Genomic DNA, 14,241 nt, shown 5'->3' with positions numbered 1-14,241 from the left:
GGAAACGGGCTCTTTGATTTAACAAGCGAACGTTTATCTTGTTTAGGTACCATTGCCAACTTTTCACAGGCATTATGGGTGGTTTTCGCATTTGTCTTATGCAGCAAAAACGTTAATGGAGGAAACAATGGATTAGGTAGGAAAACAAATGACTTTTATTATTCATTTACACAGCGACAGGTTTTTGAAGATATAGTTCACTTTATTGAATAATAACTTTTTTAATATCCAGCCCTCGAAGATGAAGTTGTCTCAATTTACAGCAAAAACTTCACAAATATTCCCAAGGACAGGGAGCCATTTTATGTAAAGGTTCATCGATGTGTACTCAACATGAAAGACGACGGTTACAATGTTCCAGGCCCCGAACGTTATCCTCAACCCACAAAAATGAAAGAAATTGAGATTGTTGTGCCTGATTTAAAAAACTACAAGAAGTTTTATAAATATATTGTCTACGATCACATTTCTTGTCACTGGAAGGAGTGGTCAGGCCAGCCAATTAACTTTGATTTACACAAGAACCTTACTTCAAACGAAAGTAAGCCAGATTACTGAATGTGACAATGACGTTGAATAACCACAGCTTAACTTAAAAACTTCATTTCGTTCTTACAGTTAACGAAACAGAATTTAAATCTAAGGTTAAATACAATCCACCAAACGTGAGAGGATGTAATGACTACTGCAAGAATCAACAGCCACGTTTTAATGTACACAGTGAACCCATGGCAGTTTATATAGATCAACTCTTCATACCATTCAAACAATGCCTGCCTGGTTGCAAAGCAACAGAGAATATTCTAAATGTAAGAACGCAATTCAAAACTGGCTCCTATAAGGATTTAAAGATCATAAGACATACATCTTGCAATCCTTGGAGTCCATCTACGCAATTACCAGCCAATAGCAATTTACTGGCTGTTATATTAAACACTTGGAAATCACAAAGTTTGAATAAACATCAAAGGGGAAGTGATGAAGGTATGAATCTCTATGATATACTTGTAAGAAAAAACTACGCAAAGTTATATTCATCTCTTAAGAAGTATACTTCTCGTACACACTTGCATTTATGTTTCATCATTCTCTTTATTATTTCATTCCTATTAAAATTTCTTCACAGATATCAAACACATTTTGTTAAATAAAGGATTGTTCCTCTACATCACATCACCTAAAATGATGTTTGCTGCTTTCGTCCTCTCAATTGTCCTCATTTCAATACTTATTCTGGACTGCAATTTGTGTTGTCGTAAAAAAGGAATAATGTATTTGTTGATGACTTGTGGAAAGAATAAAGAGTGCGAAGACTGCATAAGAGGACGTCAAACCATGATCGAAATGGTTTAATAGAATGCTGAAAAGACACAAATCAAAAGAAATGAAGAATACAGAGAACCAGACTGAGTCATCAATAAAAATCGATGCAGACACAGGGAATGACCCCACAAGAAGACTTGAATTAGTTGTGACGTGGTCAGCGTAAATGCAGAAAAATTATGGGTACTAGTACAATTAAATCTAACAAAATTAATATCAGCGTACTGATATAACTATGTTTTTCCTGGTATCTCGCATTTGAAGTAGCTTGTAAATCTCCGTTTGTCCATTTTGGGAATTATAGACACACCTTGTGTAATCTGCTACATGCTTATTTTTTATTTATTTCTTCTGGATATATAACAAACTTGAATTTTCCTGTGGTCAAGATAGAAATTAAGGCAAAACATTCCGCTATAACAATAATATATGCCATCTAAACTTTATTCGATAAACTTTGTATTGGACGAACTTTCTACTGTAAGGAAATAAACTTTGTATTGGACGAACTTTCTACTGCATGGAAATAAGCTTTGTATTGGACGAACTTTCTACTGTAAGGAAATAAACTTTGTATTGGACGAACTTTCTACTACATGGAAATAAGCTTTGTATTGGACGAACTTTCTACTGTAAGGAAATAAACTTTGTATTGGACGAACTTTCTACTGTATGGAAATAAACTTTGTATTGGACGAACTTTCTACTGTATGGAAATAAACTTTGTATTGGACGAACTTTCTACTGTATGCAAATAAACTTTGTATTGGACAACTCTTTAACAAGCACTCTATTACAGGCTCAAAAATGATTATAAATAAAATTAGAAACGATTGTAGAGAGTCATATTTCACGGTCTCTATATTTGTCTGATTTAATCCATGCAGCAAAATCATTTCTGTCGAAAAAAAAACACAGTATTTCTGACGTATTTCTTTGACCACAATTTTTGCCTAGAACAGGATAACATAAAAATTGATGAAGAACAAAACAAGAAACGGCTGAAAGCTACATTGACGTGTTGTATGAACTGTATACTTGTCTAAGAACTCGTGCAGCTTTATCAAAAATCTTTAATTGTTGTCTTTCCCATATAAGAATCTTAATTCATTGATGTTTTTCTCGAGGCGTTCTACTTCCTCGAGCTATTCACTCAAAAGTTTCTCTCAAACATGATCGTCGTTTCGTCGTTATTTATTAGCATACACGCGTATTCAGTTCTGACAGGGCAAACCATTGTCAAATCTATAAGTTTCCTTAGTGCATGTTATTCATTAAAATTAGAAAAATTTAGCAAACACGACTTGTCATACATAACGTCGTTAAATATAACGCTAAAATGACGTTTATGCCCATATATAGTCTATGAAATGTTACAGTCTATAAAATGTGACAGGTATTAGCGTTCACTAAAACTACATTCAAAGCTTTACTTTTTCTTGAATTCCCTTATTAGTAATCACATGAATTTATCATTTTTCCGCGTTCAAGGAATTATGTAATTCTTCATACCCAAGCCGGCTGATCTGTTTTGCCCTTACCACATTGAAACATCTTTCCATCTCTCTTTCCTAACAGACGGTCAATTTTGGCGTCCAAAACCTCTAGGTCAGGGCAGGGATTATTGGAAGTTTAACTCGAAACAGAAAAAGAATCAATTTAACGCTGTTGCCATGACAATACCAAACTTTCACAAATGAAAAAACCCCAGCAAAGTCCAAATGTTAGTAAGTTTCGTAAATAGAAAGAATAGTTGTTCTGAGATTATACATAATCCATTACCAGCCGACAATTTTATAAAGTATAATAAAAAACTTCCTCCGAATAAAAGGTCCAAAACTCAATACTTAAGAAACAAACAAGACAGTTTTTTTACACAGTAATATTTCGAATTTATTACAATTCATCATCGGATTGTTTCTCAAATATTGAGTTAAACATGAACATTTTATTCGGAATATGTTTTCTTATTATACTAAAGGAAAGTATAGCTTTTCTCTATTTGTCGCAGCAAATTCATGCTAGCAAGCTGATTTATTCTGTCTGCTTGCGGATGAATTATGGCGACGATTGATTCAACAAGACATTCTGTAATAAAGTAAATGATTTGAACCAAAGTAAATGTCAACAACAACAAAAACAGTCCTTCTCAGGACTATACCAACCTGGACGATCTACATTTACAAACATGTAAAGACATTCTGTAATAACGAAAATGCAAATTTCAATTTTTTATGACCTTTCGTGTTTAGAGCAGATTTTTGAACTTTACATGCCTTAATTTTAACACCTAGTTTCCTACTATCGATTGATGTTGTTGACAAATTATAAACAGAGGACCTAGCTCAACTAACACCTTCCTACCGATGATATGGCGATAAAGAGAAAAACTAAGATACGAAAATTTCGCTCCTTCATTAATTGAGCTTTCCTGCTGGCTGTTGCGTGCTCTAACAGTCATTTTTCACATGATTATGATTGATTCTTGAACCCTCACTCTCATGAATAGATGACGTGCATTTTGATTAATTCATGACACGTAGAGCACCGCCACTCATAACAGCTGCGATTGTTTTACGTAAGAGTTACATGCCTGCTCATACATACGAAAATACGTACATACATACATACATACATACATTTACATACATTGTTTGAGCTGTTGCATGAACTCATTTTTCACATGATTATGATTGATTCTTGAACCCTCACTCTCATAAATAGATGGGCTGCTGACGTGCATTATAGAGCTGATTAAGTTTCATGACATTAAAGCTGAATTAGAGCTGAATTATGATTGATTCTTGAACCCTCACTCTCATAAATAGATGGCCTGCTGTGCTGACGTGCATTATAGAGCTGATTAAGTTTCATGACACGTACGAGCACCGCCACTCATAATAAAAACAGCTGCGATTGTTTTTACGTAAGAGTTACATGCCTGCTCATTGTAAGTAACGTTCAACTCTGCAAATATCATAGAGCGAACTATGGGTGAGTAAAACAGACTACCTTGATCATCGAATTTAAAAGTTCGTGCTTTACCAAGTCATTAATTATAAAAATCTTTCATTAAACCTGTAATGCGAATTTGAAATACATAATTATATAATATAAGAGGCGTGTAAAGACACAATTTGTTATTTATGACCAAGCTTTGTCTTTTTAAGGTATCTTTGAAAACTTAATATATACTTGGGTAATGCTCGTGGTCTTTGTTTTTGAAACAAGCGCAAAGGTGAATGGAAGAAACCATGGATTAGGTACGATAAAATATGAAGTCTATGAAATTAAACATCATAGAATCAAACATAAAATAATATGGTGAATGTTAATAATGCTTTTCATATTATTGTATGTATAACAACAATGTGTACTCGTTCATAAATCAAGATTGTTTATCTTTTTAAATTTCGTGAATGGGAGATGGAAATATCCTGCACTAGGTACAAAAAGGACGGCTTTAAACATAATGAAAATGGCATGGTCAACGTTAATATTCATTTTCTATAATTATAGTCCTCACGCAAGAAGTTGTCTCAATTTATGATGAAAACTTCACTGACATTCCCAAGGACAGGGAGCCATATTATATTAAAGTTCAACGATGTATCAACGATAAAGATAATGTTCCTACATGTTCATTATGTTGGCCCCAACCTATGACATTGACAGAAGTCGAGATTGTCGTTCCTGATTTAAAAAACTACACAAAATTTTATAAATATATTGTATATAATCACGCTTCTTGTTACTGGGAAACGACAGCTTTGAACTTTAACCTACACAAGAGTCTATCTTCAAACGAAAGTAAGGACTTCCGTATTTAGTTAAAATTTAAACTGAGATCTAAATTTGAAACGCTTTTCCTTTTGTGTTTACAGTTAACGAAACAGAATTTACAACAAAAGTAAAATACAATCCACCAAACGTGAGAACATGTAATGACTATTGCAAGCATCCACAACCTCGTTTTCATCTGCACAGTGAATATACAATGGTTGTTTTAAATTATCTCTTTATCCCATTCACTCAATGCTTGCCTGGTTGCAAAGCAACAGAGACAATGAAGATTGTCAATACATATGCCATAGATGGTTCAAACCCGATTGAAGTCATTAAAGAACATAAATCTTGCAATCTCTGGAGCACAACACAACAGTCCCCTTAATTCAGCATTTTGGAAGTGGAAAAGAAAGTATACGAATTTGTGCAGTGAACATCAAGATCAAGTAATTTAGTTGGTGCTATTGTTTAATGCAGGATGGAAATAATAGAAATTCACAAAAAGTTTATAAGTATAAAAAATAAATCAATGTTTCAATAAAGGTTTCAAAATTAAAGCAACAGAACAGCTGCAGTCGTACTCTCGCAACCGCCAACAATACCCCCAACAAATACTAAATGATAACGATACTACCCTCCCCCCTAACAACCTTGTACTAACTCCGGATGGTGATTATCTCGACAACATTAAGTCTTTATTGAACGTATCTCCAGATTATACGCTCTTCTTGAAATAAAACTCGTACATAATACTTGGCATTAGCGAACCTATTACTTGGTAATTTACTTTTTTAGTTAACATTCAGCACAATTAGTTATACATCCAATTTAGTTAACATCCATCAAAACGAGGACTTTGCTGCCAGACAATTTTTTGCATTTTTTTTAGTATGGAACAAATGGAGAACTACCTCGTGATTTTTGAGGAGTCGTTCGATGCTTTAGAAAAAAACCTTAATGTCTTGTAATAAATCGCCAAGTTCAATGTCAATTTCTTTTGAGTAGACTTTCTCGTTTCTGGATTAATGAAAATAAAAAACATCGTGATCATGTTCATCAACAGTCAAATCATTGCTATATCCCCCTATACTAGATAATCCCTTCTTACAATATTAAAATGTTAATGTCAGCTTCATTAATTATTCTTTTCATGATGCAATTTAAAATTCTAGCGAAGTCCTTATCTTCTCTTCTCTTGAAGCTCAATACTTGAAGCCTTGACCGGAGTTCGGTTGCTTATGCGATAAACATGTGTTAATCCTCAAATATCCAATGAGGAAATATACATAATATTGGAACAAGTCATCAACAGTTATAATACTAAGATCGCCAAAATTTTATTTGGTTCCAATACGAAAATTTCGCTCCTTCATTAATTTAGCTTTCCTGCTTGCTGTTGCGTGCTCTCACAGTCGTTTTTCACATGGTTATGATTGATTCTTGAACCCTCACTCTCATAAACCTCTTAAGATGGCCTGCTGTGCTGAAGTGCATTAAAGAGCTGATTAAGTTTCATGACACGTACGAGCACTGCCACTCATAACAAAAACAACTGCGATTGTTTTTACGTAAGAGTTACATGCCTGCTCATAGTAAGTAACGTTCAACTCTGCAAATATCATAAAGCGAACTATGGGTGAGTAAAACAGACTACCTTGATCATCGAATTTAAAAGTTCGTGCTTTACCAAGTAATTAATTATAAAAAATCTATCATTGAACCTGTAATGCGAATTCGAAATACATAATTATGTGATATAAGAGGCGTGTATAGACACAATTTTTTATGTATGACCAAGCTTTGTCTTTTTAAGGTATCTTTGAAAACTTAATATATACTTGGGTAATGTTCGTGGTCTTTGTTTTTGAAATAAGCGAAAAGGTGAATGGAAGAAACCATGGATTAGGTACAATAAAATATGAAGTCTATGAAATTAAACTTCATAGAATCAAACATAAAATAATATGGTGAATGTTAATAATGCTTTTTATATTGTTGTATGTATAACAACAATGTGTACTCGTTCATAAATCAAGATTGTTTATCTTTTAGATTTCGTGAATGGGAGATGGAAATATCCTGCAATAGGTACAAAACGACGGCTTTAAACATAATGAAAATGGCATAGTCAACGTTAATATTCATTTTCTATAGTTCCAGTCCTCAAGCAAGAAGTTGTCTCAATTTATGAGGAAAACTTCACTGACATTCCGAAGGACAGGGAGCCATATTATGTTAAAGTTCAACGATGTGTCATCGAAAAAGATAAACTTCCTAAATGTGTAGATTGTTGGCCCCAACCTATCACATTTACAGAAGTCGAGATTGTCGTTCCTGATTTAAAAAACTACACAAAATTCTACAAATATATTGTATATAATCACACTTCTTGTTACCTGGAAAAGAACATGACAGCCGTGAACTTTAATCTACACAAGAATCTACCTTCAAACGAAAGTAAGGACTTCTGTATTTAATTAAAATTTAAACTGAGATCTAAATTTTAAACGCTTTTCCTTTTGTGTTTACAGTTAACGAAACAGAATTTACAACAAAAGTAAACTACAATCCACCAAACGTGAGAACATGTAATGACTATTGCAAGCATCCACAACCTCGTTTTCATCTGCACAGTGAATATACAAAGGTTCTTTTAAATTATCTCTTCATCCCATTCACTCAATGCTTGCCTGGTTGCAAAGCAACAAAAAACACAACGAACATCAAAACACAAACCCTATATGGTTCAAACCAGTTTGAAGTCATTGAAGAACATATATCTTGCAATCTCTGGAGCACAACACAACAGTCCCATTTATTCAGCATTTTGGAAGTGGAGAAGAAAGTATACGAATTTGTGCAGTGAACATAAAGATCAAGTAATTTAGTTGGTGATATTGTTTAATGCAGGATGGAAATAATAGAAATTCACAAAAAGTTTATAAGTATAAAAAATAAATCAATGTTTTAATAAAGGTTTCAAAATTAAAGCAACAGAACAGCTGCAGTCGTACTCTCGCAACCGCCAACAATATCCCTAACAAATACTAAGTGATAACGATACTACCCTCCCCCCCCTAACAACCTTGTACTAACTCCGGATGGTGATTATCTCGACAACATTAAGTCTTTATTGAACGTATCTCCAGATTATACGCTCTTCTTGAAATAAAACTCGTACATAATACTTGGCATTAGCGAACCTATTACTTGGTAATTTACTTTTTTAGTTAACATTCAGCACAATTAGTTATACATCCAATTTAGTTAACATCCATCAAAAACGATGACTTTGCTGCCAGACAATTTTTTGCATTTTTTTTAGTATGGAACAAATGGAGAACTACCTTGACCGGAGTTCGGTTGCTTATGCGATAAACATGTGTTAATCCTCAAATATCTAATGAGGAAATATACATAATATTGGAACAAGTCATCAACAGTTATAATACTAAGATCGCCAAAATTTTATTTGGTTACAATATTTATACTTAGTTTGAAGTAATCAAAACTCGTGTTTACTGGAATCTTAAATGCAAAATGGAGTGTATTCCCTCTTATGTTAAAGGCAGCTTTGCTTGTTGGAGGTACTTCTGGAAAACTGACATCGTCAGAATAATTTTCTGGTCATAATTCATTTATCTAGTTAGAGCTTTGTACAGTACTTTTACCAACGCTAGAGCCGCCAGTTTTACTGCCTTAACTGAATTCAACACATTATGCAATTCATTTTGTTCAACAATTAGTGACTGAACAAGTTTTCTCTACGTCATCACGACAAGTTCTTCGATTCAAAGTCATTCGTTGCCAAGCTTTTCACTTTCAACATATTTTGCTGCTTAAGTAACAGCTTGAGTATACTTCCCGTGTTAAACTCTGTTTTGCTCGATTACTTCTTCCGAAAAAAATATTCTCTCATTTGTATCAGATGCGTCGATAAAATTTTGCGTAACATTTCAACATCATTGAGAATTCAACACCATTTTCCTCACTCTGTTCACAATTTTTCAACTTGTTTCGACTGTGCGGTTTAATGGAAGTTTTCAAATGGTTGTAGAATTTGAAACCCGGATTTTAAAATGGCCGTATAAAAGCGTAACGTCATCAAAAATATTTTAAATAGTTTATTTGAAAATTATAATGCCACCATCTCATACAAAAATTGCAACTAATAACTACGCCCTAAGAACTCTTTGAACACTAAGGGGCTGATAACATGATCCCGGTAGCCGGGATTCAGCCAAGCGTTAAATGATTTTGAAAAAGATTTAATACTTAACATCAGACAAATCATCTCAAGCAATTTCACAATATTCTGATTTAAAAACTACCCAAAACATTTAAAATTAAAACAACCAATTTGCCCGAATTATCGAATTACAACAGGAATAACGTGTGGCGTTTGCAATCACAGTTGTAATTTTTAACCTTGAAGTTTTGGCCTCTCTCAGTCCCTTGAAATCATAGGGCTAGCACGCTATCTGGGCCAGCTCGCCTCCATATAATCAAGCTCTAAGAGTAATTCATCAGCCAGTATTGAAGCAAGAAAAAAGCAGAAGTTACTGTAAAAATTTAAAAGCTAAACGAAGTTAAAAGAAGCTTGCATATTTATTCTTTTATTTTAAGTCCTCTGCGATAGATTTAAATGTACAATTAACATTATAAACAATTATACGATGTAATTTTTTTATATTGTTTTCAACATGTACCATATGCTCCATTTCCGTCAATTAACACAATTATTATTTCAATTGACCGTATTTAAAATGGGACTTCACAATGCACCCGTGGACAGTACTGACAGGTTGGTCGTATTAAACGGTTGTTTGTTATAAAATACACCAGTGTTTTGCTTGTATAGAAATACGACCGTCATATAACCGTATTAACGGCAGACCGTAAGGCGGGGTTTCACTGTTTGACCAAATTATGAAAAGTAAAACGCATTACAAAAATGCAAAAATAGAGCGAACAAATTAAAAATTCATTCTAAAAAGGGAAGACAGTCCTTGAAGTACTAAATGTCGAATCATCGATATGAACGGAAACCGAGCACGAAAGAAAGAAATTAGTCAAAATACACCCACTACGTCTAATAATACAAAGAAGCCGCAATAAGTACTAACATGGGTACTCCAAATCCTCTTGCAAAACATTCTACCTCAAATACAAAAAGGGAAATAATTGCAAGAGTTCTTAGTATTTCGCCAGTTAAAGACACAAAATGATACTTTGAACTATTCTTGTATCATTGAACTATTTTGTATCATGACGCCAAAAAAGAAGAGTAAAAATGCTCTTTGCTTTAGAAAACCTTGAAAAGATTCTGCTGTTGGAAAGACATGAGACAAAATTGCGGTGAAAATTCAAAAATTACATGATCCTATGACATATATGATGCTGGAAATACAAAAGAAGAAAATCGCCGTTGTAATCAAAACCACGCCACTCCATCATCTCTTTGTTTTAGCAAAGAGATATTCATCTCTTTGTTTTAGCAAAGAGATATTCTTCTGGAATATCATTAGCAGAAAATCGCCTTTGAAATTTGAAGCCTCACCTTCTTATTATCTCGTTGTTTTAGCAAATCTCGATAAGATATGATTCTGGAAAGACATAAGAAGAAAATTGCCGCAAAGAAATTTAAAACCACACCATCCTACCATCTCTTTGCCTGAACAAACTTCGAAGAGCTATTCTTTCGAAAGAAATGAGCAGATACTGCTGGAAAGACATGAAAAGAAGATTGCAGAAGAAATATAAAACCAGGCCGTTCGCTTCCATAAAATATTTCTTCTCATTCAAATAATTCTCATTCGCAAATGTCGATATTTCACCTCAATTAAGTCGGAAATTCTAAGCAATTTCTCTTTGATTTTCAAGGTCAAATGGACTTCTTGAAACAGAATGCTTCAAATGATGAAATGCGTTGTGGCAAATGACTCATCCTCAATTATGCAGTTATGTGCAAGGAAATAGTCGATAAGAACATTCGGATGACAAAACAATAGTAGGTACACACTCCATTCCTTTCCTTTAATCCACGCCATTATGTTTGATTCAACTAAATAGCCAGCACCAGCTTACAATTGTCGTCAATCGTCTGTTGTTACCGCTTATAAATGCATCGTGTTGATTGTCATTACGAAAAATCTCTACTCCTATCTCCCCAGTTTTGAAAAAACATCCAAATTTAAACAACAATCTTTTAGTCTTACGCAATTCATCGAAGTAAGTATAGTCTCTTCCGCCAGTGTGTTTTTTTTTTATCAAAACGGCTTGTTTGAGAATATGAGACTGTAGGTCCCGGTAAATTCAAACTATATCATCAGTGGCACAGCCAGCTTGATAATAAAGGGGTGAAGGTAGGGTGGGGCAATATTCACACGTAAAAGTTCTGCCTTCAGTTCTATCGATATACGCATTATTTATTGCATGCACATGTGAATATGCCTCATCCCCCTTCCTAATCGCAGGAACTACCTATGCCATTATAGGACCAACTCTTTCAGTGTGTCTTCAAACACATCCCACCACATACCCCCCGATAATTAAAACTTCCAGCAACAATTTTTCCTCGACTTTCAAATTACAGTCAGCATTTTAGCACTACCTAACACAATTTTAGCACTACCTAACATTACACACAAAAAATTGATTCTAACGAAGTCAATATGTGGTATCCAAAAATGCTGGATCTATATGTTGACTTTGTTTGCACTGGGCTTCAGTCAGAAGCATTCTAACACGAAAGGCACAGCTACGCGTATATTCTTCCCAGTAGCAAAAACAATTCCGGTAAAAACGAAATTTTGGTAAATATAGGCATTGAAACTTAAATGAACCAGATGAAGACTTTTGGTAGATCAATTAACAGGTAAATTCAAAACTACATACCTTAATAAACAAGAGACGGTAATTCAAATAGTGGCGTGGATTTTTGGCATTCTTTCGCCACGAGATTCTATAAAAAAAACAAATAACTTCCTCATGAGGTCACCCGAAAGAAATGTTGAAATTCAGCAACATGCTCCCTTGTGGTTCACACATATACCAAAAGTCGTAAAAATCGGCGATTGTAATGCATATAAAACTTCCCAATTTCCCAGTAAACAAAAGTTCTCAATCAAACTTGTGTTAAAACTCCCAAATTTGGGGATAGGATGGAATGTGGTTTACTTTGTTCTCACTTATCGTATAATAAAGGGGGAGTTTAAAAATAAATGATTCTCCTCTGATTAATGTTTGCTACAACCACAAAAACAGACATGTAAAGACAAATTAATGTAAAATACGTTCAACTATTGAAATTTATCTTAGGCCGTTTATTTACTCGTGCAAATATTTCGGTAATAATCACGTGTTCTATAATACGCGAAACTGATCCTTAATCCAATCTCTGACAAATATGTCATCTATAGCCGAGTACTGGGCTCCGGATTAGTGATCAATTTTGTGTATTTATAGAACGCAAATTTATCACCAACGTTTCGGTGTTTACTCATCGTAGAAACAATAAAGACTTCAAAGAAATAAACACTGATAATGATCTGAAGTTTACATCACAAGACCAAACCCAAGGGCTGACTTAGGTCACAAAAATAACCAAACTAAACGCAACAGAGGCCACTATGCTACACGTAAAACAGTAACCTTTGAGCTTTGCTTCATGTAACTACGTCAATTATAGGCTAATTAAAAACACTGTTTAACACAATCGGAAGCGCACTTGTGCCGTTTCGCAATTCCCTTTCGCAATTATTTCAGTTTTGACAATACGTTACAGTTAAATTCACACCTACGAATGTACTTTATTAGTTTCAATGTTTTACGGAAAGAAACAACAACGAAGTACTAAGAACCATTGCAGTTAAATGAGGAAAATCCTATTTTCTATATATATTTTTCTAGAAAAAGGCCATATAGTGATGATCATCTTCAGACCTTTCTATATAATCGTCATGGACCTCACGGTCTATACTACACGGTCAAAACTCTTTGTTCCTTAGAAAACGGTTTTTCTAAATTATTGACAGCTCTCGCTCACACGATTTCTTTTTCTTATCTATAACGAGCTAAATTATCAAAATTTTGTTCCTTAAGCTTGGAAGAATAAAGTAAAAGAACGCTTGTGATTGAATGTACTATATAGCAATCATACATTGATAAAGACTGGAGAAACTGTATCTGTAAAGTAGATTTATTGTACACACATGATGTGATGACAACCATCAATTAATATGAAATCAATTAGCCGTTGAGCGTTTTCCTATCAAAACAACTGGGAAAATATGAAATACCTAAGTCACTTTACATCATGCTAATTAAAACCCACCAGAAGTCGTCAAAAACAACTCCGGACATTTATAGAAAATAGCAAGTTTTAAGGCGTGTTAGGTGCGATCACGCATGCGTTTCTGAAGAACTTGGGGTGGGACAACTTCCACTGTATTTTTTCATGAACCTACAGGAACCTTCGAGAATTAAAAAAAATTTTACGACATGATCTATTTTACTTTACAGAAATCAATAAAAGCATTATTTTTTTTCTTGCATTGCGTGTTGTTGCGTAAATAAGTTATGAAGGAATGCTAACCTCAACAGCGCAATACAGTATATCAAAAATAACCTAAAGAGTATTCATCCTTCTGCTGCACCATTATTTGTCAAAAGGAAATGGTTAACCCAACAAAATAAAGTGCGGTTCACCATGCAGTGAAAAACAAGTCTTGCATCATTATAAATATAAAAAACGCAAACACCATAAATCATTTACAAGTGTTCAAAAGTCAGCGAACAGTTGCTTACATCGAAAAGAAAGACGATTTGCAAAAAGCGATCAACCAATTTTTCTGCAAGCAAAATGGGTAAGTTATACATTCTATTTGTTTTTCTAATTGCACCATGAAGAAGTATTACTAGGTTAAATTTATCGTATGCACTTCCTGATGACTATTTATGCGCCGATTTTAAAGCACCATCGAGTAGTGTTAACCTTGTATAGTAGCCAAAACTATGTGTCGTCGATGCATACAATGTATAGATTACATATTGTTTTAAATTCTGCAACAATTCGCTGTCGCATTTTGCAATTGCGCTAATTAAACAAAGAAACAGCATTGTATAAAAAAA

At 34.0% G+C, this 14,241-nt stretch overlaps 1 protein-coding gene and 3 long non-coding RNA genes across 8 annotated transcripts; 3 read left to right on the top strand and 1 right to left on the bottom strand.

Moving 5' to 3' along the window:
• Positions 1–885: 885 nt before the first annotated feature.
• On the top strand, positions 886–2,031 carry LOC124435618. Its single transcript, XR_006945094.1, has 2 exons — positions 886–984; positions 1,127–2,031. It is a non-coding gene; the product is annotated as an uncharacterized LOC124435618 (long non-coding RNA).
• Positions 2,032–4,209: 2,178 nt separating this feature from the next.
• On the top strand, positions 4,210–8,099 carry LOC124435567. Of its 3 annotated transcripts, XM_046985571.1 has the most exons (5): positions 4,210–4,317; positions 4,494–4,586; positions 4,843–4,990; positions 7,418–7,566; positions 7,641–8,099. In XM_046985571.1, exons 1-5 carry the CDS (start codon positions 4,314–4,316, stop codon positions 7,973–7,975), a joined length of 729 nt encoding a protein of 242 aa, XP_046841527.1. In that variant the 5' UTR covers positions 4,210–4,313; the 3' UTR covers positions 7,976–8,099. The 3 variants fall into 3 exon arrangements, with proteins under 3 accessions (XP_046841527.1, XP_046841528.1, XP_046841529.1); XM_046985572.1 differs by lacking the exon at positions 7,418–7,566 and having other exon boundaries at positions 4,215–4,317; positions 4,843–5,133; XM_046985573.1 differs by lacking the exons at positions 7,418–7,566; positions 7,641–8,099 and adding an exon at positions 5,208–5,666 and having other exon boundaries at positions 4,216–4,317; positions 4,843–5,133.
• LOC124435632 lies at positions 5,783–8,700 on the bottom strand. The gene is made up of 2 exons (XR_006945108.1): positions 8,457–8,700; positions 5,783–6,325 (listed from the first exon to the last, which is right to left on the bottom strand). It is a non-coding gene; the product is annotated as an uncharacterized LOC124435632 (long non-coding RNA).
• Positions 6,657–7,368, top strand: LOC124435589. 3 transcript variants are annotated; one of them, XR_006945061.1, is made up of 4 exons: positions 6,740–6,799; positions 6,923–7,015; positions 7,162–7,197; positions 7,264–7,368. It is a non-coding gene; the product is annotated as an uncharacterized LOC124435589 (long non-coding RNA). The 3 variants fall into 3 exon arrangements; XR_006945062.1 differs by having other exon boundaries at positions 6,745–6,783; XR_006945060.1 differs by lacking the exon at positions 7,162–7,197 and having other exon boundaries at positions 6,657–6,745; positions 7,270–7,368.
• Positions 8,701–14,241: the final 5,541 nt, after the last annotated feature.

The sequence above is a fragment of the Xenia sp. Carnegie-2017 genome, unplaced genomic scaffold, assembly GCF_021976095.1.
Source record: "Xenia sp. Carnegie-2017 unplaced genomic scaffold, XeniaSp_v1 HiC_scaffold_14, whole genome shotgun sequence".
Lineage (NCBI taxonomy): Eukaryota > Metazoa > Cnidaria > Anthozoa > Malacalcyonacea > Xeniidae > Xenia > Xenia sp. Carnegie-2017.
The sequence above is the reverse complement of the archived record's forward strand: the minus strand, read 5'-3'. Positions and strand labels throughout refer to the sequence as shown.